Below are 27661 nucleotides of genomic sequence, written 5' to 3'. Positions count from 1 at the left end.
CCCGTTTGTCTTGCCCTACTGCTGGAAAATGAAATCTTTCACTTGAAGAGGGAATCTCTGAGGTTTCTAAAGTTCTGAACACGATAATGTCATCTATGATTAATAAAAATAATACTAAAAAGAAAGTGATAGAAAGGATTGCAAACAAATTAACAACACACCATTTATACAGCCTAAAAGACAAGTGATTCCCAACATCCGTGCATATATGGACCGGTGACCTACTGTACCAGTGCTGTGATAGATGTGCAGATGGAGTGCTTTGAAAAACTGACCTAACCGACACAAAATCCAGGGCACTGTAGCACGTTGCGGTATTAGTGGTTGCAAATTAGATTTCTGGTTGATTGTGGCTTTTCAAACACATCTATCCTGGAGACCAAGAGGAAAGTTCACACGGGTGAAAGCAGCAATCACTCCATTTTGATGACTTAAGGTTAATCTTATCATTTATATTCATTATATATGATTAAGTTGGGTCATATTTATTGTACCATTGCTAATAATTTAATTATTATTTATTTTTTCGCACTTATTTGTGCACGTTGATTGCATTTTCACAAGGAGCACCCGATTGATGCTCCATGATTGTGAAGTGAGAATGTTATACGTTTTAGCAATAACGATTATATTTAAGCGGCAGCCTTTGGTAAAAGACAGAATGTGAATTAGTGGGAGGACTCAAAGAGGTCTCCTACACATGGGGCTTAGGTTATCAGAAGACGGATGGTACAGAATTGAGTGGTAAAAGAGGATTCTGGTACAAGGGTGTGATTGGTGGGTGGGAAATGGTCAGCTATTTGATGTATAGACCCTGATTCACTAAAATGTTTCAATTAATTAAATCAACTGTCTGCCCTGTCTGATTTTTATTTTATTTATTTTTTTATAGCCTCTCCATTTTATTTTTACAAGGAGGTTCCCAGAGCTAAATCACTCTATTTTCAGCTTCGGGGACTGCCTGATTCCTGAAATACTTAGCGGTGAAATAAGCACCTCCATGTCTTCTCTGGGGAAAACAAAATGGACGTTTCAATCTGTCATCCCACTGGCCAACAGGAAGCGCTTCCTATTGGCTCGCGTGCAGTAGGGGTTTAAATACCACGATGTACTGGGGCTGCATTTACCGGTATGTATCTCGAGAACCATGGGGTCCTCTAGATCAAATTAACATGGTTCAGCTCCAGACACCCCCCGTTTCCCATCCTGGTACAAACAAACACACATATAGATTAAAAACACCTCTGCGTCACGGCACTCAGATATTGAAGTTGCAGACATGTGACAGTAGTGGGTCATGTAGCACCCTACTTGTTTCAGAATTTCAGATAAATATTTAGCTGTATAGGCCCCAATAAGTAACATGAAGTGAAGGAGAAACACCACAAACGAGAAAATTGAGACAGATTTTGTTCCCAGCCCATTTGTATCTGGAGAAAAGGTGCTAGCGACCCCACACTCCTAATATTCAGAGTTGAGCTATGAGGCTCTTCATGGTGTCCAATTTTCTGATCCCTGTTTTTTCCTTCAATAGTTCTCTAAAACATAAAACCACTGGACAGTAAAGTATATGACTCAGATGATAAACTATATATTAAAAGTAGCCAAGCCACAGTCTCTTGCTATGCCTACATTTAGTGGTGCCAACATCTTCTCAACCTACAGTAGTGACCACCAAGCCTATGATCAGGGTGATAATTTGTATATTAAAAAAAACTCATGTTTAAGTAGCCAAGCCACCATCTCTTGCCATGCCTATTTTTATTGAATCCACCAAAAGGAGAGTCCTTTGACCACTGTAGGGTCAAATGACGGTGCGTTACCATGGCAATGCGACGCACCACTGGTGATGTCCGCTGCATCATTTGACGCTGCGGTTGAGAAAGAGAAGGCGGGCGGGAGCCGGGGCCCAACCTCACTCTCGGCGGCCCTGCTCAGGGGTCTCTGTTCTGTAACACGAGGCTGCATAAAGTTGTATGTGAATGGACTTTTTCTCTGAACTCATCTTGTACTTGATAAACAATATTTATTTTCAGGTATGGTCTCAAACATGTAATGGCGCTTCAGAGATGGATTATTGAGGAGATTGTACCACTAATGGATTCTAATTGAATCAGTGCACGCAATGATTCACACTTGTTCCACAAAGGGTTCATCTCCTTACCATGATGACAACCTTTTTTTCCCCCCAGCACTGGCTGTCTTCCCTAAAAGTCCATTCTTTATTCCAATTGCAAGGCTTGAAGCATAACCAGACTCAATTTTAGGATCTGAACGGTTCACAGAATGATATACATATTATGTGAGGACTGAAGCAGCTGTGGTCTTCTGATTACTAAAAATGGACTGCAGAAATGTGCCTTGATATACATAAAGCCCTGCCAATTAAGTGAAAAACACAGTTCTTGTCGCATCCTTTTCATCGTTTGCCAGGTAATAACCAATTCAAGCTATGTACAAAACAGAATGCAACGTTCACAGCCCTGTTTGTTTGATGTCCAATTGTCAAGAACCAGTCCAGTAGTTGTGGTTTTGAGAACCCAAGGTAAGCCCGATATATAAAAGGGACAGGTTGATGGACACACACACGGACACACACACACACACACACACACACACCAAGAGGACATAAGGGTAGGGTAAACAGATGCCCCGGTTTAGCCGGGACAGTCCTGTTTTTTTGGGACGTTGCAAGCAAGCGCTGTTCGCCCATGTGCATGAGCGTCCGGAAACCGCCGATCGTGCATGCGCACAAACATCTGGAAAGCGCTGATCGCACGAGTGGATGGCAAGTGCTAATCACATTGTGCATGTGCAATGGGTGCTTGTCGTTCAATGACATGCAAAATTTGTCCTGGGGAAAATATTGCCACCCTACATAAGACTTTTTCTTAGATTAAATGATAGTATACAGAGCTTTTGAAGAAAAGATCTGTGAGATTCTGAAAACTGCACAACAAAATGTACTCTATAAAACCGCATGTTTTTCCCCTAAAAAGGTATCACAACCTACAATGAACAGTAATGATAGAAAATAATTATGGGCACATTCACGTTTCAGGAAATTCCCCACACCTAAAACACTGCTTGTGGGACTGCCCCAAGATTACACATTTTTGGGACCAAGTGCTGGATTATATACAGCAGAATGTTAAAATAACTGCAGTTAAAGAACCAGTTTCTTTGATATTTGGCAATTTGGAGGAATGGAAGATCATGAATAATGAGGTGAGAATACCTAAATTCGTAGAAATTACATTATTGGCAGGCAGAAAAGCCATAACGTTACAATGGATAAAGGATATGCTGCCTAACATGGAGATGCTAAACAAATATCTAACACAGTTATTCATGTTAGATAAACGGGAAGCCGAAACTAATAAAGACCTAGAAATTGAAACACTATTTAAAAAAATGGGATCCCTTTATTGAAATTTTACCAGACTAGGACAAAGAGCATGTGATGCGGACGTTTGACCAAACATCGTGGCATTTACTAAGAAGTCTGGTGCGTGAGAGGCACAGAAGGTGATGAGAGGGGGAAATAATATATCCAATGTCTGTTATCCCTAGATAAGGTTAGGAACTATAGCACAGAAACAACAAGATAATCTGTGGGTAAGGGGGGGGAAAGGTGCAGAGGGAAATGATGCAATGCAGATAGAACCGAGTCATCGATTTAAAATTGAGTTTTCATTTTTTGTTTGTCATTGCCTAAAGTATATGTAATGTTAATATATTATTTACTGGTTTAGTGCACTGTTAAATGTAAAGGAATATTGTAATCACTGTATACTGGTATTCTGTGGCCTTGTTGAAATGCAATGTGTTTTGTTATGGAAAAACGCAATAAAAAGATATAAACGATGAAAATGGCATTAAGAGTTGAATTACATTTAAATAAAATATATATATATATAAACAAACAGTCACTATTATGAAATATTACAGAACTGATTAATTGAAAAAAAACAAAAAAACATGATTTTCACAAGTTTTGCCGCTTGAAACACTGGATGATCTTTAAGAAGGACGGTAAGGGAGGAGGTATGACAGACGTATGGATCCATTATTCCTGCAAATGTAACGAAACCACTTGGTGGACCAAAGAAACAGTGTTTGTTTTACCTCTCTGTGAAAGTTACAATATGAGCGGAAAGGACTTGAACAGAAACTTACCCTATCCCAGTTGAAGCAGAGGCCAATTCTTCCAAGCTGCTCTCTCATGTGCTGAATATTACTGCAAAAGAACAGCAACAAATACAAAATGTATTATCATCATCATCATCATTTATTTGTGATGCGCCAACCTATTCTGCAGTGCGGTACAATGGGGGCACAGAGTTGTGTATATTATATAAACAAACAGTTACATACAGGTAAGGATAAACATGCACAAATAGATACAAAGAGGTAATGAGGGCCCTGCCTGCGAGAGCTTAAAATCTATAAAATGTGTAAATAAATATAATCAGTGTTCGACAATCCTATACATTTACACGCCCGGGGCGGGTGGATTTAATCCCCGGGCGAGTAAATATTGGCCCAAGCAGCACACGCGGTTTTTTTAAATTCCCCCGCTCGCGCTAAAATTTTCCCTGCTCGCGCTGCCTGGAAAAAGAAAAAAAAACTCCACCTGACAGCTGATTGGCGCGCGCTCCCAGGCATTGTGGGCGCATAGTCAGGCTCTATATGAGCCCGCCCCCAACGAGCGGCCATTCTTTCTGGCCGGAGTTGTGTTGCAGAGTAAGTACACTCCAATCCTCCGGCCCCTCTGCTCCTTCCCTGCGAGCCAAGGTATTTCCCCGCTTCCTCCCCCCTACCCCCCCGATACTCGCGCCGTGGGGCGAGAGATGGTAGTGGGGGTGTCCCCCCCTTCTCTCCCCGGTCCCGCTTCCGGCTTGCCCCGATACTCGCGCCGCGAGTGATGGTAGTGGGGGTGCCCCCCCTTCTCTCCCCGGTCCCACGCCGCTTACGGCTTCCCCCGATACTCGCGCCGCGAGTGATGGTAGTGGGGGTGTTCCCCTCCTTTTCCCGGTCCCGCGCGGGGCTGGAGATGGTAAGCAGGGGTGTTCCCCCCCTACCTCCTTGGTCTCCGCTTCCCCACGGTCCCGTGGCTGCCCGAGCAGGCCGGGAGATGGTCGGGAGGGGAGGGGGGGGGGTGGTGGTGCTCGGTCGCGCGGCCTTTCCTCTTCTTACCCCTGTCGGGGGTGTGTGTGTGTGTGTATATGGGTGTGTGTGTGTATATGGGGGTGTGTGTGTATATGGGGGTGTGTGTGTATATGGGGGTGTGTGTGTATATGGGGGTGTGTGTGTATATGGGGGTGTGTGTGTATATGGGGGTGTGTGTGTATATGGGGGTGTGTGTATATGGGTTTGTGTGTGTATGGGTCTGGGTATGGGGGTGTGTGTATGGGTGTGTGTGTGGGTCTGGGTGTATATGGGTCTGGGTGTGTGTGTATATGGGTCTGTGTGTGTGTGTGTATATGGGTCTGGGTGTGTGTGTGTATGGAGGTGTGTGTATGGGTCTGGGTGTGTGTGTATATGGGTCTGTGTGTGTGTATATTGGTCTGTGTGTGTGTGTGTGTGTATATGGTTTTGTGTGTGTATAGTGTGTGGGAGAGTGTGTGCGTGGGAGAGTGTGTGTAGGATACCAGAAGTGTCACATCACCCCACCCCCAGTCACCCCGTCACCCCACCCCCAATCACCCTCTCTCTCTCACCCTTTCTCTCTCTCTCGATCTCTTATTTACCCTATATATCTTAACTGCCCTATACTACACCGAAATAACCTATTCTGCTTTCTTCCAGATCTGACTCAAGCTTCACACGGAAGACATCGGAACCCCCCCTAACCCAGAAGACAGGTAGGGAACACCTCCCCTCCAATGTATAACATTGCGGGAATGAGGGTACCTGGACATTGAGGGACTATGGATCAGTTAAGATCCCAGGCGGGATTTCTGCTTTAGATATTGTGAAGCGGGGGCATCCAGACACTGATTAAGGGGTTCAGGAAACTAGTCATTCATACCTGGCTTTTATTTCTAGATCGACATTTACACAGACACATGTAACAAGGACTAATTGTAGTATAATGTAATACAATAAATATAGTTGTCATTTAAATGGATTTTATTCATTTTTTATTATAAAGCGGGGTTGGGGGCGGGACTAGGTGGCGAGTAGATTTTTTGGTTGGGCGAGTAGATTTTTTGGGTGATTTGTCGAACACTGAATATAATGTATGCAACTGAAAATAACTTCTGTAATTTGTAGAGTTATCAAACACATACATTGAAGGTACAATCTATACTTTATTAACCACATATTTAAGCCCTGCTCTCTCTCTCTAGCAGCGCACCAATTGTATCTAGTGACTGCCTGGTCACAGAACTTTGCATCTTTGGTCCTCTTCTGCTGCACTGACAGCCATTTAGTGAACTCGAGCCAAATCTTTGCCTATCCATCACAGGAGAGTGGATCGATCCGCAACGTAGCTAATTACGTATCATTGTGTGGATTGTATTGATGCACATATTAAAGGGGAAAAAGTAAAAATTAAAAAACGGCAGCTTGGACTGCTGCTTTAAAGCTTTCTCAAAACCATTTTGTGAGTAAAGTGCATCACAATGATAAAAAAAAATATGTAATCTGTCCCTCGCTTCTTCCCCAATTCTACTCGGAGGCCTTGTTTATAGGCAATGAGGAAAAGCAGAATAACCGGGATTCGCTAAGCCACAATGCTAAATTTCAAACCCTGATCCCGGGTTAGCGCTCATTCAAGCCAATGGTGGAGAACGCTGGATAAGGGTGCGATAAACGCATTGCGGCTTAGTGCATCCCGGCCAATGTGAGACAGTAGTCGAGTAATTGCTCATAATTCAAAATGCTGCCTGAAATTTTTTTCAAAAGAGGAGTTGTCAATGTAACCTTGAAGACGGGGAAAAAGGGGGCAGAATAACCACAGATATGTTACTCAGCAAGAAAGGGTCAACTTTCTGCAATTTAAATATATAAAAAAAAAAAAATGTAATTCGAGGATTGAAGCAAGGGGTCTCCGGAGCTGAACTGTGTTAATTTCAGCTCTGTGGACCCCGTGCTTCCAGAAATCCTTCCCTCCACAGGGGGTGCCGGTATCCCTGCATCCTTATTCTAATGGCGGCGTTTAAAACCTCCCGCGTCACACCCCCTAAGGAGGTAAGTATCTCTGAAAGCAGGGGGTCCCCGGAGCCGAGATTACATTTTTTTTTTTTTTAAATGACGTGTTAATGTTAACCCATATTGCTACTTTAAGAAGATCACGGGCACCAAGGCAATTTTGGAGCAGAGGAAGAGTTTCCGGTGTGTACAGTCGCGTCAATTTGTAGGAAACCGTTTCTTACATATTGTGCAGTTTCTTAGAAGCCAGAAAGTTATGCTACCATGAGCATACCTGATTATGGCGCATACTTTGGAAATCTCTCTGCCAGGCTACAAAAGTGGAGCGCTAGTAGCGTGCAGAAGGACAGGACGACCAGAGCTTTGAGCAGTAGCTCTCCCAACAGTTTTAATGATACTGCACACCATAAAGAAGAAAGTCTGTCCTGCGCTCTGGCCATGAATTCCAGCACACTTAGATGTCAGGTGAGTCACTTAGAATGGAGCAGGGAGACAAACGGACCAAAGAGAGGTCAGAGCTGGGAAGGGAAACCTTACCTATGTAAGGTCACTTGAAAAACCTCGGTCCTGCTCTCCTCTGTGCTCCGGTTCCAGGCGTGCAGCCTTCTGTGTATACAGCATAGGAAGGAAGAGAAATCCGGCACAACAGCCTGTGACAAAATCCAAGGCACTTCCAGGTTATAGAAAAACTTTATTGAGACTTCATGAACAGAACAGGCTACACCAGTCTCCCCCTCAACGCGTTTCACGCTAGAATCAGCGCTTTGTCTTGGAGGGGGAGACTGTGGTGTAACCTGTTCTGTTCATGAAGTCTCAATAAAGTTTTTCTATAACCTGGAAGTGACTTGGATTTTGTCACAGGCTGTTGTGCCGGATTTCTCTTCCTTCCTATACTGCACACCATCCCTGAAATGGGAATTCAAGCCTTAAGGCCGTGATTCTACCAAAAAACGCCAGCGGTGTCACGTGGCTCAAAAACAAAATGCATAAATCCAATTTAAGTAAACATACCTTGAGCAATCACCCTATGGAACACTTAAGCAACATATCTGAATATTTGGGCATGCCCTTTGACTTGGATGTTGTTTATACCTCTGGGTCCAGCTGTCTGGCCTCAATCCACGTTCAATAGCTGCATTTTCAGCAGGGAGTCCAAACGCGTCCCACCCCATCGGATTTATGACCTGATGGACAAGGGAGGAAAATAAACATGAAGCATCCCCCAAAAAGGTTATGCCATTGACAGATTTCAATCCTTCATACAGAACCCCCAATTTTTGTCTGCAATTGTCTGAAGCGCAAGTATAGAACACAAACATGTACACCTATACTGGATATTTCTCAGATTTTCCCTAAACTTATTCCAGCCTCCACAATAATCGGTTTCTGCAGATGGTTATTCATTTTTTGGGGCGATAAAATAAAGGCCATAGCCACTGAAATTAAACAAGTATGCAACAACTACACACGATTGTCATTTGTCATCACATGCCCCTAGATTCCTACTCCAATGCCCTGAACAGATGCCTGCCTCGCCTGTCCAGACTCCTCGTGCAGCGCTACAGGATTCGTGACACAAAATGCTGGAAATGCACAAAGTTCCATGTTGTTCCAGGAACACAAAGACCACATCTGAGCCAGCTTTTGTGCCATTTCACGAGCAACACAACTGAAAGAGTTGAATGAAAAGTCCCACAAATAATACATAGATCTTTAAATAACGTACTAATAAAATCTGTAAAACATGTAGCAGTGTAATCATTGTTTTTTAGATTCTTGAAAGAAGAAAGGCTCCTAACTAGTGGTGGACTTACCTTTTTTGCCACTTGTAGGCTCTGGAGCGGCCCTCCTCCACAGCGTAGCGACGGCATATGACGCCGCGCTGTCATAGCAACGCGTCATCATGTGACGCCACAGGAGGGGGCCCGCTCTGGAAAAGGTAAGACACAAACAAATTGCCTCCCAAAAAAATTGCCACTCTGTTCTGTAGCCTAGAGTGGACCCAAGAAGGATCAAAAGATTCCCCACTTAATTGCACTCAATGCTTAGGACTGATTTCTAAAAACAGACAGCAATGGTCTACCAGATCATTTCTCTGTAGGTCGGTCCTAACTCTGCCTGTAACCGTTTCTGCACATCTACAAATTTACATTACGGGAATAGTGCACATCCTTATAAAGCACAAAGCAGGAATCTTTGTGGAATTACATAGAAGGGAGAAGGTAAAGACTAATAAATAAAAACCACACAAGTCTAATAAAGCAGAAGACTGAAAAGGAATAAAAACACTTGGATTGGCCCAATATAAATGAAGCGACAAAGATTTATACCATTACAAAAATGTTATCGATACTACTGGTTTCCTTTTGGAGTAAGGGGTGGCTGCCTTTTTAATAGTTTTTTTTAGGTTTGGTGCCGGTTGCCCCAGTGCTTGCGCTGGAAGATTTTAATACAGTGTATAACCCCATTACTCTCTGTGTTAGTTTAAGAACAACTATGGGTTTGCCAAGTTTAAATGAGCCCATCCCCCCTTGCACCCCTAAGAGAAACCTGTTCTATACAGAATGCCTATATTTTTTCTTCCAGACTGCTTAGATAATTGTGAAATCATCCACAACTTTTCCCCCTAATGACAGTCATTTGCTAAATACTGCTTTACAGATCTGTGCAGATCAGAGCGCAGGCACTCCAGCTGTGTTCTTATCGCTTAATCTTTTTTTTTATTACGTACACCATACGTCATTAGGACACTGAAGGGGTTAATCATGGAAAACACATTGCAAAACGTTTGACCAAATTTAGCATTTTTTAAACAACTGCGCTCCCCCCTAAAAGTTTGACACAAAAACAACAAAATAAAAATCAGAAGGCGGGTTTTGGCTCATATTTAGCGCGGACTCATTTGTTTCCAAGTTGGACTTGGAGTTCCAATTGAATGTGGAATTCTGGAACTGTTCAACTCTGGGTTTGAATGGAATATCGAATCCACAAAACGTGCCCAGTATGGATTTCGAGCTCGCGAACATACAAAACCTACAAATAAATGTAAATGTATGAAACAATGACTGAAATTGTTTAGCCATGGGGTGGCAAACTCCTGTCCTCAAGGGCCACCAACAGGTCAGGTTTGATCAAGCCACATGTGATGAAGCAGGGATATTCTTAAAACCTGACCTGTTGGTGGCCCTTGAGGACTAAAGTTGGCCACCATTTGGTATAGACGATCAGTCATTTTGTTTTATTGCAATTCCAATGTATGTTGGCGAGAAGTCAATGGGACGTTCCGTGCAACAGCACCTGACCAACGATATCGCCCTTTATCAAAAAAAGGGCCTTTATTCCTTGCATCCAAAGATGTAGAGTACAATATACAACACAAGCCTCCCCAGTAAAGGTGGGTAGTGGGGATGTCCCACATAAACAGAGAGTTAGTTTTTAACTGGTGTACATTTTCAAAAGGTGAATGGACTTGGAAACATTTGGGTCATGTGAACTACAATATCCCTTTCATGCTTACATCCTATGCGCTAAAACGAAAACATAACCATAATATGTTATGGTCGAAACAGCAACAGGTTTCTTACTAAGTCTATAACAATGTGAACTTCCAGGGCACTCTACCCCAGCTGACTTCTTCGGGTATTGCCTCCACTTTTTGGTGTGCATGTCAAATATACTGCAGGTATTATATTGCCATAAACATACTTTAGTCATTCTGAGGTCATGCTGTATGGGTTCAGCAGGTTCAACACAAATTACAATGATAACAACGCTGTTGACCCAAGAGGATGTAGGAAAAATAAACGGGTGGAAGCAGATGCTATACAGATAAGGAAATAGATCAAATGTTTGCTAAAGAATGCGAAACCGCTAACATTTTTCTGACATGGTGAAGAAAGGCTGCTGCCTTTGACATCCTGTCAATGTCCATATCCAAATTACCATCATTTGCATTGATAGGTTTTTCCACTTTTAGAAAAAGTGTTACTTCACCAGTCTCTGCTTCTGCAGCAATATACTGTATATAGACATACATGACTCCTAAGGTTTCTGAAAGTACCCAGAGTGCTGTCTGTCGTGCATGCTACAGATATAGTGCATAGATATTGTTCCCTCATCACATGTTAGAACAGATTGATTATAGGCTACAGCCAATTGGTTGATTTCCTGACATTCCTGGAATTCCTGAATGCCTGGAAATTGTGGCACCTCCCCAAATCAGTTGTGACCTCATTATCTGCTAGTGCAGGTAGCACATAGCATATTAGACACAGACGCGATTTAGACACAGACACGCTTTCTAAACTCCCTGTAAAATCCAACGGAGACTTGGAAATAAAATGTGCGAAACAATCAAATATAAACAAAATGGCGATGAGGTGAGCGAGAGAAACGGGAACAAGGCAGAACTGCGACACGGGCGCCAAGACACAGGACAGAGAAATGGCAGCACTAGCACCGTGACCTGCCCGTCAGTAGAGAGCGGGCAGAGGAGAAGGGCAAGCGGCATCGTGCATCTCCCACCCACTAGGCCCGGGGTGTACTTTATTTCACCGGCAGGCAGAGCAGGGGTTGGTCATCAGGGGTGGAGCTTCCTACAGATGCGGTTCTGCCCTTCAATCCTCGGCATCGCCTCAGGCCTTTAACTCCACCGGTCAGGGCCTTAATGGCTAGGAATTCATTGTTATTCTGGGATTTGTACTTGAATATTACAGGATTCAATGGCAGGGATCTTGCAGAATATCACAATATTTACCACCACAATGCCCCAGGGGGGGGGGGGGGGGACGACAATGAAGGCAGCTACATCTGTATTTGCTGCCTGGTTAAAGATGAAATTACTCTTGCCCATATTTAACATTTTACAAATATAATTTAAAAAAAATAATAATAAAACACACACACTTTATTTTTAATTGCCAGAAGGCAAGGTCTTATTTTTTTTGTCTTGGGTTGTAATTTGTAACACTGGAAGCATCACAGATGAAGGGAATTGATCTGATGTTGACATTTTTATTAGTTTGTTTAAATCTCATCCCAAAGGGTCCATGAAAACTAGGTAACCTGTTACATACAGTCGCCAAGCTTCATGGGAGAAAATAAGATCCATGAAGCCATATACTATCAGCAATTTTGTGCTTCCTGCATTAGCACACGGTCTAACATTGAAAGCAAGGAGGTTGCCGTTTTGTACAACTCACAAAAAAAAAAATCATTTGTGAAATTGCACTCCAGGAATATATGTCTAATCCGCTTTTAAACTAATACTGTTAAACTCCCAACTTTCAGTAGTAATGAGATTCACTGGTTTGACTGTGAAAACAGAAAGTTAAGAAGCACTTCTTTTTATTTGTTGTACATGCCACACTAGAACATTTTTATACGTATTTAAATTTTCAAGGCGTTTGTGAGAGGTGTAGAAATCTGAAACAGGGGCCAAATAAGAAAACTGCCATGATTGTTTCCCCCGAATAAAATCTCAAAACGTAATACAAAAATTAAAAAAAAACTTACTGTAATAACAATGATACAAATTTTAAATGTTACTTCTGGATCATGAAGGCTCTATAGCTGCTATTTAGTTTCCCAGAATCCCGCTTGCCTCATCCTCACTGCTAACTGGTTCTTCTTCTCCTCAAGTGAGGTTAGTGGCATTATCAGATTGGAATGAAACCTTTTTAATTTGAAATAGGATTATAGCTGCCACGTTCTATCACAGGGGACAGCGATTTTCAGAGGCTCTTTTCTCCCTCTTAGAAAGCCTCTAGGAACTTTAGGAGGGCCCTTTCAAAAAAAAAAAAAAAAAAAAAGGAAAACATATCTTGGGATATGGGACTCAACATTCAGGAAATTCAAATGATCTTCTTCTCCTTCTCCTCTGACTCCTCAAATAAATCCTGAATTTACTCCTGCATTGGCCTCAGATTTGTACTGTATGACCCATGGGAGTCTGGAGGTTGCCATAAAGTGGCCAATTTTTATTACCAGAATCAGATCAAATCTTTTTCGCAATGCAAATTGAATTTTGATTTGGAAGAAAATAGTAGATTTCAATAATTTCAAATTAGACATTGGATATCACAACAAAATATTAAGAAAGCTGCAATACAAGAAACAACACGTTGAGGATAATCATTACCCTTTCTACATCTACTTCAGGTCTTATATCATCGATCTACAATATACTTATTCGCATCTATAGAAACATACAACCTAAGTACTTTTCAGCTTGAGCAAGATGTGGGGGCCCCGAGCACTTCCCGAAGGCACTTAAATTAAGGGCCTCTGTAAACCTAACTTACCTTGGCTTCGGCGGCTTCTCACACGCGTCACCATGGCAATACGGCGTCAAGGTCATGTGATCTCACCTTGCTATGGCAACGCGACGTCATGACGCCGGGGCGCGGAAGTGAGGGGACCGCCGGCAAAAAAATTTGCGCCACCCTGGTTAAGATCATCTTCATCATCCATTTGTACTCTTCAAAAGGAAAATTCCTATAAGGTTCTTTTTCGTTAGTATTTGGTACCTTCCAGATTAAAACAAATACATCCTATAGCCTCAGACAGATGTTGGCGTTGCTGTTCCATGGAAGGTTCATTTTTTCATATATGGTGGTCTTGCTCTAAAATATAAACCTTTTGGATACAAGTTTTAGAAATCATAAAGGAAATTACTGGTTTTAGTCTCCGGTTGGATCTTTTCGTGGTTTTGTTGTGTGCAGTAGATGTGGATAAAAAGTATGTCCTTAAATCTAACTCCAGTTTTCTAATCACACATATACTATTAGCCGCCAGATTGCTTCTAACTGGAAGAAAGTATCAGCACCAAATATGACACAATGGTGGACTAGAGCATGGGAGATATGCTCTCTAAGGCCTCGGCCAGGCTCCCTGCTTGCTCGCTAAGGCGCGCTGAGGCTCAGGGAAAGCGGGTGCTTTCCCTGGCCTTGCGGTTGCTTACCGCCCGCGCTGTCAGGGGGCGGGCACGTCACTGGCCGGGGGCGGGCCGTGACGTCACGGAGCTGGTTCGCCCTCATTGGGCGAACCGCTCACGTGACCGGCCTGTCGCGCCGGCAAGCAGGGGAATTTTAAATTCCCCTAATACCTGCGCTTCCGCGCGCTTGCGGAAGCATGGGTGAGCCCCTACTAAAGCCACTCTAATTGCGGCTGTAGGGGCTCAGTGCTGAGCGGGAGCGCGCTTCCGCCAGCAAGCTGGGAACATGGCCGAGGCCTAAAGCACATCATTTTTTCGTTACGACAAAAACGCTCTAAATTTATGGATATCTGGTTTCCTTTCTTATCTTATTTGGAAATGCATAACTATCATAACGAGACCAGATGATGCTGGGAGATATAATATATATATAAATATATATAAAATATAAAAATGATGCTGGGAGATATAATATATATATAAATATATAAAAAATATAAAAATATATATATGTTTTCTTTATCATATAAAATGTACAGATTTATTCTTCTGTTGAAGAGGTCTCAGGTATTGGGATGGTGTATTTTTGTTTTGTGGCAATATCTGGTGTTCTTACAAGGTTCTTAGATAATATATGAGCTACGGTGTGGTGTGTGTGTGTGTGTGTGTGTGTGTGTGTGTGTGTGTGTGTGTGTGTGTGGTGTTGTAGAAGTGTAGGGGTATAGAAGTTATTGATGAGTTTTTCTCCATGAATTATTGAATTCTTTACCCCTTTTGTGCATGAAATGTGTTACAGTGCCAGGTGTGTCCACAATGGTGGAGGCAGTGACATCGTTCCCCTGGGTTATGTTACAACCTCATAATATACATAGAAGACTATGGATCCTGACAGCTTTGGGCAGGTAATTAGCATATTTCTATAAAACAAAAACTAAATCTGACAAAAGGGCAAGTTCATTTATCATGAACGACAAACCAGCCTGGCTGACCTCTAAAATTAGATGACAAGCGGAAGGCAACAATTACCTGATGGTTAAATCCTTGCCTGGAAAAACTGAAGCAATTTAATAAGTCTGCGTGCATTGGAAACATGGACATTCAGAATAAATTACAGCGGAGCATGAGAACTATTCATTCTTGGCTTGTTAGTCATGAAATAAAACAAAAGGGACTGAAACCCCCACCTAGACCCGTCCTGACCATGCCAGCAAAGCTTATTTAATGTAGCAATTGCTTTATGTTTTTCCAGCTTCATGGGGGGGATTGGGGGGGAAGAAATGACAAAATTAAGCTATTTCTATTGTGTTAAATCTTACTTTTCTCAAAGCGGCTTAGGGGGCTACAGTAAAGTCTCAGAGCTCCCTAATCCCCAAATATGATTGAAATTCTAGTATGAAAATATAATAAATTGTCCAAAGGGGACAGCAGGTGCAAGGCTCATACAATTTGTATATGAAAAGCAAACATTCCTAGCAATGTGGTACAACACATGCAGGAAACTAGAATAGATTTTTTTGGTGGGGAAAATAATAATTATATATATATATATATATATATATATTTTTTTTTTATCTATACTGTATATCACAGTAAAAGGGGGACTTCACGGTTGCGATAAACCGAGGTGCTTCAGTATGAAGGCAATATACAAGCAATACAGAAGCGATGAGTTGTGTTTATTAAAACACCTTGATAAAGCTCTAGGTGGGGAATGAAATGTTGCTCCTGTATTTTATACTGTATGAACACTGCTGATTGTTTATGGAAGACCAGAGAGTGCATTGCGTTTGTAGATCTACATCGCGAGTCTCAACACCATCATAATCATCTACTTTTTAGGAAGTTTACAGTTATACATGATAAAAATAAATAGTTATAAGGGAGCACTCAACAATTCAACAGAAATTAAATCCTAATTTTATGTTAGGTGTGTAAAAATGTCCCTCCGTCGTCGTCCCCCAAAAAAAGAAGGAAAGGGGAGGATGGCACTGACCCCCCCCCAATAATAAACTATAAAATATAGCAATCTGCAAATAATGGTTGAGAAGCAGACACTGCGCACTCAATTACAAATATTCAAAAAGGTTTAATTATTTTTATTTCAGCATAAAGATCTCAGCATAAAGTGCAACAGTTGGGCTCTGAATGAACGGTTGCACGCTCTGGAGTCTTTACATTTTCAGACATTTTACTACAACAGATTTTTGGTGCGTTAAAGTGCATAGTTTTTTCTAGAATACACAGGGACGTGGGGCCCTGGCAAATATTAATTTGAGATCTTTTGCTTGCATAACTACCCCAGGTGGTGGCAGTGTATAGATATGACTGCAATTGAGTAAGAGGTTAATATTAACTCATTGGATGTACCTTGCTGTAAGGATTGGGTTTTGGTTCCGCCCCCAAGACGCGTCCCGTGACGAGACGGGTGACGCACCTAACACTGAGGTTACGCACAGGCGGCGTGCTGCCAGGGTTAAGGAAACCGCACGGATCGGGCTTAGGCTCCGCCCTCGTGAACCGTCCCGTCTCGGGTGACGCGCCTCACACAGAAGCTACGCGCAAGCTCCGTGCTACCTCAATAGGATCGGGTTTAGGCTCTGGCCCCGCGACGCCACGGAGAACGTTCCTCGCGCTCAGGTGACAACGCGACACCGGTGCGTAATCAGGGCCACGCATAAGGTTAATGCTATTAACAATTACTCCACACCTGAGGTACACTCCGCCCCTGCTTACCAATGGACAGAATATGTCTGATCATTCATTGCCTACAGCTTTGTGCAGTCCTGCCATTGGCTATCAGTCATTTATATGCTCAGCCATCCCATCTGCAAGTTGGCTGAGCATAACCTTTGTTATTGTGATGTAGTGCTTGCCTCAAGCACCCTGCTGCCTTTACTTTGCCTTGTGAATTCTGCCTGTTGCCCTTCTGACCTCGGATTGTACCTGGACCTCTGCCTTCTCTGACCCTTGACTTGGGCTTGCATTTGGACTCCCACCTTCTCTACTCCTGGACCCCGGCTATGCACAACGACCATACGACTTCTCCAATCCTAGACCACGGCGAGTATCATGACCATTCTGACCTCTCCTACCCTGACCCGGCTACACGACTACCACTCTGCACTCCGGACGCGGTTTTGCAGTTGTAGGTCAGTGTATACCAACATTCCCACCTCAGCCTCGTGGTCCCGTCCTATTTGTGGCGAGCACCCGTTACACTTGCGCAGGCGAAAGGTGTGTTGGCTAGAGTAGCCATGTTTATTAACCCCGATTGCATATTTAAGTCGCGTGCCCACTTGTGTGCTGTTCGTGACGGTGGTATATTAGGACGGATTTAGGGGAGATGCTAACTTTTTTGAGGGACATTTGCAAAGGTGAAGAATGGGGCAGCTTGCGAGCTATGTATTGATCCTTGTCCTTTAGGTGAGATTGTCCATTTGAGGGACATCTGCGAGGGTGAAAAGTGGGTATAAACCCTTGTCCCTTATGCAGGTCGCATGCTCACAGGGGTGCCGATTGCGACAGAACCCTACATAAAATTCAGCACAACCCAAACCCGCTCTAATAGCGCATCAGAGATCAGATGCATTGTAAGGAACCCCAACCTTCTCTAATAATGCTTCTGAGATCAGATGCATCGTAAATTCTTCTGTGTTTGGTACAATTTTTAAATGACCCGAAAATTGCAGGGAACCCTTTAGGGATGCCCAGGGAACCTACGGGGTCCAGGAACCCCAGTTTAAAAACACTGGCACCAAATATTGTAAGGCCTGTTGGAGACCTGTAGGGGGCAGGTCTCCAAAATTGCTCCTTATTCATGTTGCTTTGCTCAACCTCCCATCCTACGCTATCCAGCCCTCTCCTCCATACTAAACAGATTAAGGGATCATTCCTGAGGAAGCCGCATTCGGAGAAATGCGTAGGGTGTATGAGCTGGAGAGGAGAGAGATCCGATCAGCTGTTTTCAGAGAGTTCGAGAGAAGCCGACATTCTGGTATCCAAACCACGTGAGAGGAGACTTAGCCGGTCACGGGATGTGGAAGTGGGAGACTGGAAGCCGGTTATGGAGGAAACCGCCGGTGCAGAGGAGCATCGATAGAGACCGGGGTGAGAGACCCGTTCTCTAGCTGAAATTTCTCCAACTGCACATTTTATTCATATTACAGTATATGTGAGTGTGATACCAACTTGTTTAAACATTTTTAAAATAAAATCGAAGTTACACTATATGTGCTTTTCTCTAGATACATCTACAGTACTCTTTACCATCTGATGGGATACTGAATGCCTCAAACAGCAGCTCCAAGGACTTCAGGTTGGGGACAGCTGCAAGCGAGGAGGATATCCCAAAGAAAAAAAAAAATATTCGTTCCAGTTCCAATTTGGTTTGGAGAAATGCCCAATTTAAATCTGTAAATGTGAGTTCAATACTTACCATGATCAGCTATTAGTAATTATCAAGACATACAAGCCTACAGTATGTTCTGTCCACCCCCTCATTTCTGTTTCCTATTTACACCTAGGTCATGCTGTTCATACATATACACACACACATACATCATTGAAGGCATGCCAGATTACACACTACCTACAGTATATTGCTATGCCTGCTTTTGAGTCTCTTACAATCTGAGCACCATTCCACATTGACATACGTCTGTCCTTTGGTAATAGGATCCTTTGTCATGCCTCAAATCCACAAGTAAATTGTTTTTTTTTTTGTTTTGTTCGCAAAGTAATTATGATGCCAGCATCAATCAAACAGATACACAAACGGTATGCTTTAATTCAGCTGCCCACAAAAGCAACCAAAAAAAAAAAAAAACATACAAGTAAAATTGATACTTTAAAAAAAGTGATGAAATCTGTCTAAGAAAGCCAATTACACTACGTTGTTTAAAAAAAAAACAAAAAAACATCTCTTTGATTCTGCTACGTGTGACTGCCCTTTTTAAAAGAGGCTAAAGTGAAAGGCCAGAAAGCTGAATCTGGGGTATATTTCAAATAAACAGAGGGGGAATCTGGGGAATCTACCCCCCTCCTCTTCCCATGACCTTGGCCTTATGATCTGCTGATGACAGAGGCGAGGTAAGCAGCCAAAGTTTGCTTGAATTTGCTCTGTGGAAATCTTTCCCACCTGTATGTAACCCACTGAGCACACTCCGACCAAACCTACAGTACCACTTACGATCTATTGTCATTTAAATAACCAGGCAAAATGACTAGGCCGTCTCCTGCCAGAACGTGCAGCACATGCCTAACCCTGCTTGGGCTAAGCGGGACTTTAGGAGCAGGAGGGTCCACAGGTGATGTCGTGCTGTGGGTCGCCAATAACGAGGATACTCCGGGACTTGAGGAAACTGCACAAGATTTGAGGAACACTTCAATTTACTAATTTAATAGGGACAGTGGCAGTCATCTGTTATGTGGCCTCATGAGTGAGACTCTTAGAAATTAAAAATAGAAGTGAAGTAATTCTGATTTCTTGGAAAGACATCCGTTAAATGCCAGCAACGGGGTAATCAGGTTATATATTTGGGTCACCATGTCAACGATTAGACAAAAAGTGAAAGATCCCAGATAAAAGGAGCACTCTTGTACCCCTAGTGGTGATAGCAGTAAGCGAGTAGTAAAATGTCTCAACACTTCATTAGTAATTATTTTAAATAAATGTAGAAAGAGCATATCTTGGAGAACTACAAATAGTATGTCAAAAACTTACTTTAAAATGTTGCTAGGGTCTTCTGACCTACTGATATTAAATATATGTCTGTGTATCAGGTAGGGAGATGATATTCCGACTGTGGATAGCAGTGGTGGAGGTTTAAAGCTGCAGTTGTCTTTTTTTTTTTTTATTAATTTTTTTACTTCAATAGTTTCATGTGGGCAATCTCTAATTACCTAAAGAACTGTATAGCTGCAGGTCAATTCGTTCTCCATGTATTGATAGGCGAAATTTGGTGACATAATTAGTGAAGGGATCTGTTTTTCTTCTGCTTCTGTCTCTCAGTGGAAGCTCATGAATATTCATGAGCACTCCTGCACTGACATGTGCTAGAGGGAGGGCAGGGCTGACAAAGGGGTGTGCCAGGGCTTGTGACAGGACATGAAGGGGCAGTGCCTTAGCAAATGCTTGTTAAAATAGAATACAAGAAAATTGGTCTTTCAAAGTTGTTTTTTTAAAAACAGAAAATGCTAAAAGTATTTTTTCTTACTACAGAACTGATTTATTAAAAAAAAACCACACATGCAGGATATTGACTGAACTGCAGCTTTAAGACCTGGAAATATGGTAATCCACACTTAAGGTATATGTTATCATAAGGCTGCTGCCTGTGAGCATTACCCAAGGGAGTACCTGCAGCGACAATTAATTAGGTGGGGGTGATCTCCCATTGGGTGTTGGAGAGGGTATTGATGGACCCTTTTTGATAATACCTATATATAGTGAATCTCAGTTATTATGTCCACTGTAACTCATTTGATGTATAAGTATATTAATATATCAAATTGTTACAGACAGGTTGTCGTGTTTTAATGCTGTAGTAAGCTTCTATATACAGTATTAGCTGACAAACTGACACACCAAACGTTCAATATGCAGGTACTGAATCGGTTGATACTTATGCACAATGTAGCCTCAGAGAAGGAGGGTGCTATAGTATCTCAATTGTGTACCTCTGCATGGTTGTATGTTTATAGAAAATACATACACTCTAGAGTTGGGGTTCACTGGCAGCTTGGTAACAATGTATCCACTGTAGTGTATGTATGGCTACGCTCATAGTGCCGGCGACGGCGGCCAGGCTACGGTCGCTGGAGAAATCAAATAGAGATGACTTCCAGCGATCGCGACCAAACCGTCGCGTCGTGCTTACTATAAGCGCACGCGACAATGCATGTGTTTTGCCGCGATGTCACGTTGCCCGCACTATAAGCGCAGCCCAAGTCGCGTATGTCCTGTGGACGTAGCACTGCTCTGCATGCGAACATTAGGCCGACAATATATTAATATACTTGTTCATCAAATGAGCTACAGTGGACATAACAGAGATTCACTATACAGTCCCGTATATAGGTATTATCAGAGAGGGCCCATCTCGAACACCCAATGGGAGATCACCCACACCTTATTCATTGCCGCTGCAGGGGCTCCCTTGGGTAATGCTCACAGGCAGAGGACCTTTATGATAAAATATACCTTAAGTGTGGTTTACCGTATTTCCAGGTCTTAAACATCCAACACTGCTATCCAGTCGGAATATCTCCCTACCTGACACACACACATATTTAATATCAGTGGGTCAGAAGACACTAGCAACTTTTTAAGTAAGTTAGTTTTGTCATACCATTTGTATTTCGCCGAGATATGCTCTTACCTTCAACATTTATTTTAAATAATTACCAATAAAGTATGAAGTATTAAGACATTTACTACTCGCCTACAGCTACAGTATCACCACTAGGGATACAAGAGTGCTCCTTCATCTGGGATCTTTCTCTTTGCTAAAAATCGACAATTTATCCCAGGTAGCACCTACCCCAAATTTAAGCACACAATTGTTTATATAAGCCCAATAAGAGTTTTCCTCCTCCTATCTCCCCCTATATACAATTCTTTTGATATACCATTATAAGCGAGCGGCAAGGCAAAATGCTGCATGAGTTTGCCTGCACCAGAGGTCGTATGGAGGTGTTCAGATAAGGAAAAAAGGATTCTCTCAGAATGTGTTGGTGTACACACACACACACACTTTCCTGAGTCTTATGGTATAGCACTGCTCAATAAATTGGACCCCCTGTGTTTTCATGACCAAAGTCTAAACCATTACTGTTTCACATCAGAGGCACAAGGCAATTGTTTAATAAAAATATCATGCATAAAGCAGCAAGAAGCGTTCTACCTCTTTGATATCACCCTGATTTATAAGGGTGCATCTAGCATCCAACAGTGAATACAAGCAATTGTCTCAATCAACTTGTACTGCTTTGCTCAAACACTCAAGGACTGTCACAGTTTAAGAATGACTATGTCCTAACGTCTGTGTTTTTAATAACATTAGAAAGAAAGTATTTTCTGCCTTTGAGCCAACCTTGACCATACTCCAAGCCTTACGATATATCCATCAACTCTTTACTCTAAATAAGTGGTTCCCATCCCTTTTTACATGGTGTATCCCGATAGAAAATATTTGTTATGCGAACCCCTAATTAATAAATCTTATTGCCTATTGCTAACAAAACGGTTTGATAGATCCCAGGCAGTATGCAGTTGTATCCTGAGCTTGTAGGGGGAACACACAAATGAACCTCTGTGTGTGCAGACCGCATGGGTGGTATAGCTGTCAATTACTGCGTGAGCTTCCAAAGACACACCCCACCATGTCTTGCTGCAGTGGATGCAAAGCATTCTGGGAAGCGACTTTGGTAGCTCCTGCTGTATTTGACAGCTATACAACCAACGCTAAGGTGCAGCTAGTAAGGCCCCAAGGCGCACTTGGTAAGGCCCTACAGTCCACACACGGGCTCAGGAACCCACTATACTGACCGTGATCTGCCATTACATTGTTTATTTTGCACTTGAAAAAACACACGGGATTATCAGCTAGGAGAAAGGATGTATTATAGTGGAAACAAATCTTCCACCTATGTGAAACGTGTTTTCAGTGCAACTTCCACATAATCTGTGAAGACAAAGTTCTAAAATGTCATAACATTTGCATGTAGTCACACAGGTCTGAAAATGAACGACGCTACTGAATGAGTCTGGGAACCACTTTCGAGCCAAAAAGGGAGACTGATTTGATGCTAACCAAACTCCCACAATGGCACAGGAATAAAGAAACCAATCATCACTGGGATGGACGGGGTATAATGCATATATTCTATTATGCCATATTTCAAAGTATGTCTGCAGAGTAGCACAACCATCCTTAAGCTGGTGTCTTCTTACCTGCATGCCTCTCATCTTCTGAAATCTGGCTACTGTATCGCTTATAGTGTAGACCCGAACATGGCCCATGTGAAGTTTTCCCGAGGGATACGGAAACATGGACAGCACATAGAATTTGGGTTTTGACTTCTACAGAGGAAAAAGAAAACAATTTCATTTTAAAACATGGATAATAATATATACATACACACACGTACGTACACACACACACACACACACACACACACAAATCTCTGCTCCATATGTATTTCGTGTGACGTCATGTCACGTGACCCGTGGTGTCATTTGATGTCACATTACCGTGGCAACTGTGACGTCACATGACCCTCCGGCGTTGCCATGGTCACGCGTCCTGAGGCCGGCTGAACCTCGGTAAGTAGAAGGTTGCAGAGGCCTCGCGCGGTCCCCCGGCATTTAAATTAAATGCCTTGGGGGAGAACGCAAGACCTCTGCAACCGCACCCCCCCACCCCCCCGTTTGCGCACCGCTGAACTAACCTACTCCTTTGGGTTATATTTCCAAACATATATCCAAATAACAACAACAACAACAACAACAACAACAACAACAACAACAACAACAACCCTACAGGGCTTTAGAACAATACATTCCTAAGCAAATAATAATAATAATAATAATAATAATAATAGTAGGAGCTGCATAGATTGGTTATTTACAAGTTAATCAGAGAAATCATGAAAACCTTGACCTTGAGAATTAATCTTGGACCGCTGCCCTATTCTAGACCACTAGATGCTGCAGGACATTAAAGCAGCTGCTCCTTAAATACTTACATCCACTTCACAGACTGCGGTGAAACGCTCCTTTACCCGGAGGCGCCACCATTCTTCCACTCTTCTTCTGGTTGCCAATCCGTATTCGCTTTTCCACTTGCCCGTCTCACTATAAATGGCACGTATGGCTCCCAAGCTTACAGCCCGCTGACAGTTCTTGGGCACAGCCCAGGCATTTAGACATCCTCTCAGGCCAGAGGTGCACTGGCCAAGGCCCAACACAGCAGGGCCCATACTTCATAAGAGGACGCTCCTGAATAAGAAAAGTAATGCAATGTCCATTAAACAACAAAATACAGCAATATGAAGCCGTTCCTACCCATTGCCAAGGAGGCATGCAGTGCCATTTGTTTGAATGGAGCTTCACAAGCCAGTAAGACTGTTTTACAGTATACTGGCCCTACTTAGGTAATGTGCATTTCTTTAATATTCAATTCAGGAAATGGCAAACATAAAGCACAAACTTTCAGGCTCTTCAATGGCGGGTACCTTAAATAATGTAAAGTCCATAACAACGGAACAATATTTCGTTTTGGGAATAAGAGATACAACTTGCAGGTTGAAAAATATTTCTAATGTCGAGCGAACGGCAAAAGTTATGTTGTAAACTCCTTGGCACAATTCTATCTGGAATGCAAAAGCAATGTGTTGCAGGTCCTCCTATAGTGAAGAGCTCGTTGACAAATCAGTGAATCCCCTCCGCACACAAACACACCTTGCCGACACGTTGTGTCGTTTTATGTCTTATTAAAAGCCATTACTATTTTTGTTAAAGCACTTGTGTTGGGAGGTGTATTTGCATGCGGAGGGATTCGCTGATTTTTTTTTTACATTGTACAGAGCAGCGGGTCACTGAATAATAACAACAACAACAACAACAACAACAACATTTTCCTCCTTGCACCATATGATGTTTATTCCGGCGACAGGACACTCCAAGACAAATCTGGCGAGTGCAAATTGTACCCGAAATACGTGGATTTGTGATATTTACAGTTCAAGAAAGCCATGTTCTTACAGCCAATATGCGCTTAGCAGAACAACAAAGACTGAAATGCATTAGGGTCACTTAGCAGCCTGTTTAAAAAGTTGCAATGGCACAATTACCTCAAAATCCTACATTAATATTACAACATTAGGAAGCATTGTCCCTCATCCCCTTTTTTTTTTTTGTGCTATATTACTGCATTCTCCTGATGTCGTTTAACACTACAGGTGTTAAAATTACAGCCACTGAAAGAGTTAAAAATGTAAGTGTTGAAAATACTGTACATGGATGGCCACTAAACTACATCCCGCTGAGACACTATGGATTTGATATCCAAGGCAGTTGCCATTGGAGATGGAACCTGACAGAACTCTGACATTATTGGCTGCCAACAAAGAAGGCAGCTTCAAAGCTGAAGTGCTGGCCTGGGACCGGCTTAACCCAATTCCAGCTCTGTCAAGTCTATCCTCCTGTGTATACGAGTGTAAACTAACAGTTTGGCATCTTCCCGTCAGTGTAAGTGTTTCCTAAAATACATTCACATGTCGGAGAACAAAGTTGAGTTCTCAAGAGTTCAAAGTAGAAGTGATACCTCCTTTAACTGGGTGCAAGATGATATGAATGGTTTACTAGAAGACATTTCACGATTACACTCTTCTTGCAGACATGCCAACGCTTACTGATTTCCCGGGAGTCTCGCTGCTTTGTTATTGATCTTACCGGTTACTAGAATCAATAACTTTAATGGAGTCTTGCTGATTAAAAAAAAAAAAAAAACACACACACAGTACCTTTTCATTAAAATACAGTTGTTATCCAGAAACCCCAAAGCTCACCGATTTGGTCCCTGGTATTTCACATCACTATTCTTGTGTAGCAATAGCAGAAATTCCTTTCTTTTTCCTCGCTCCTAATATGCTACCCGAGGAATTATACCTTACGACACATGTAGGGCAAGGTGAAAAAGACAGGGTCAACTATATAAAGGCAGTGGAGTGTTGGGCCCAAGGAAAGAAGAACTGGAACTTTTGGTTGGGTTATCCAGAGGAATGTCATTAGAATGTCACACTGTGCCATTACAGCATACAGTGACACACAATTGTAATACTCTTCCCTACCCTGGATACTGGCACGTTAGGATCATAGCAGTATTCTTTAACATACGGTGTTTACTATGAAGGGAAATATGGTTGGAGGTATGCAATTGTGTACCCACGATGTCATTTGACGCTGAGTCATTGGGAGAGGGGGGCGTAAACGCTAGACTCAAGAAGTTCGCGCACCCCTGCGTGACTAGAAAAACAAATGGTGGCCACCTGACTCAATTACATCTAACCCTCACACTGAAAAGTTAGAACATTAGAACCAACACTGGCTATGTCTACCCAAGATCATGAATCAAGGTCACCCTGGGACTGTTAAAACAAGCAAGTCTTGCAAGGGAAAAGCAGATACAAGATACAGCAGGGTGCAACAAAGTTATCTTCACTTGCAAACAATTGCATGAGGATAAAATTGACCATTCTTTGGTATTTAAAATTGTATTATACACACAGTAATTCGTGCAGTAAAATCACCTCGTCCACTTGTGAGGGAGTTTATTTTTCAGCTATCATATGATTGCAAGCAGTGTGTGTAAATATATACTGTATCAAATTGAAATCTTACTGTAGGCTCATTTGCATGTCTTAGACAGGTCTGCAACCCTGCCTTTCACCATTATCACCCAGCACACAGTGCTTTCACTGCAGCAAGGGATTCTGGGAAATGACATGCAAATGAGCACACAGTGCCACCTTTTGCTTCAAAAAGGTATATACACATATATACATAAAATAGAGTTAATAAAAGATACCACTGAGGATTTAAAGCTGAATATATGAAACAGTATAATAAAGTTTTTTTCTATAAATCATTACATATACACATATGGTTGCATATAGATCTTTGGTGGCCTTCATTCATTTCACAGTTGTTTGATAAGGGCTCAAGATTTTTTATATATAATAAACATCTCTATTATACATCTAAAAACATATATACTTGATGATAATACTAATACTAATAGCATGTTATTGTATAGCGCTGCTAGTTTTACGTAGCGCTTTACAGAGACATTTTGCAGACACAGGTCCCTGCCCCGTGGAGCTTACAATCTATGTTTTTGGTGCCTGAGGCACAGGGAGATAAAGTGACTTGCCCAAGGTCACAAGGAGCCGACACCGGGAATTGAACCAGGTTCCCCTGCTCTAAACTCAGTGCCAAAGTCAGTGTTTTTACTCCCTGAGAGGGGGAGTGGTGAGGGGGGGAGAACGGGAGTGGTGAGGGGGGGTGAGGGTTGTGTGTGTGTGTGTGTGTGTGTGTGAAAAATAAAATAGAGAAATGTAGGCTCTACAGTGCTTAATGATCAATGAAAGCAAATATAGAGGCACTCACAAACAAGCATTAACCACATCGCCTTGAACCCTCTCTGAGGTTACCAGTCTGCAGCACAGAGAGAGAGAGAGAGAGAGTATCTGTTTCCTGGCTAGCTCCCCTGCCTTGTCACCTATTGCTGGAAGCTGTCACTCTGCCTGTGTTCTCCTCGCACTGGCAGCATGCTTCTGTGCAGCTTGATGATGTCACTCTGGGGGCCTTCAGGAGGGTGGCCAGCAAGTGCCTGTTTGATCATGTGACTTCAACTGGGGTCTGATGGGATATACTGTAACAGCTCTAATGTTTACACCGCATTCAGTTACTAGGCAACCAGACCATGCCCTCTGACAGGCCCATCAAGTTTAACACTAGGATTCACATAAAGTACATTAAAAAAAGGAGGCTATTTTGTGATT

At 42.5% G+C, this 27661-nt stretch overlaps 1 protein-coding gene across 2 annotated transcripts in view; it reads right to left on the bottom strand.

Annotated features, from left to right (window-relative positions):
• Positions 1-27461, bottom strand: part of LARS2 (leucyl-tRNA synthetase 2, mitochondrial) — a 77887-nt gene extending 50426 nt beyond the window's left edge. Inside the window, exons 1-5 of one of the 2 annotated variants that reach the window (XM_075586731.1) lie at positions 27379-27461; positions 23843-24095; positions 23049-23177; positions 8254-8345; positions 4180-4240 (exon numbers count right to left, since the gene is read on the bottom strand). In XM_075586731.1, coding sequence (XP_075442846.1) covers positions 4180-4240; positions 8254-8345; positions 23049-23177; positions 23843-24076 — 516 coding nt within the window. In that variant the 5' untranslated portion in view covers positions 24077-24095; positions 27379-27461. Of the gene's footprint in view, positions 1-4179; positions 4241-8253; positions 8346-23048; positions 23178-23842; positions 24096-27266 lie in introns of both variants that reach the window. The other variant, XM_075586730.1, reaches the window with a different exon arrangement.
• Positions 27462-27661: the final 200 nt, after the last annotated feature.

The sequence above is a fragment of the Ascaphus truei genome, chromosome 2 (assembly GCF_040206685.1).
Source record: "Ascaphus truei isolate aAscTru1 chromosome 2, aAscTru1.hap1, whole genome shotgun sequence".
NCBI classification, from domain to species: Eukaryota; Metazoa; Chordata; class Amphibia; order Anura; family Ascaphidae; genus Ascaphus; species Ascaphus truei.
Note: the sequence above shows the minus strand (reverse complement) of the source record. Positions and strands in the feature narration are given on the sequence as shown.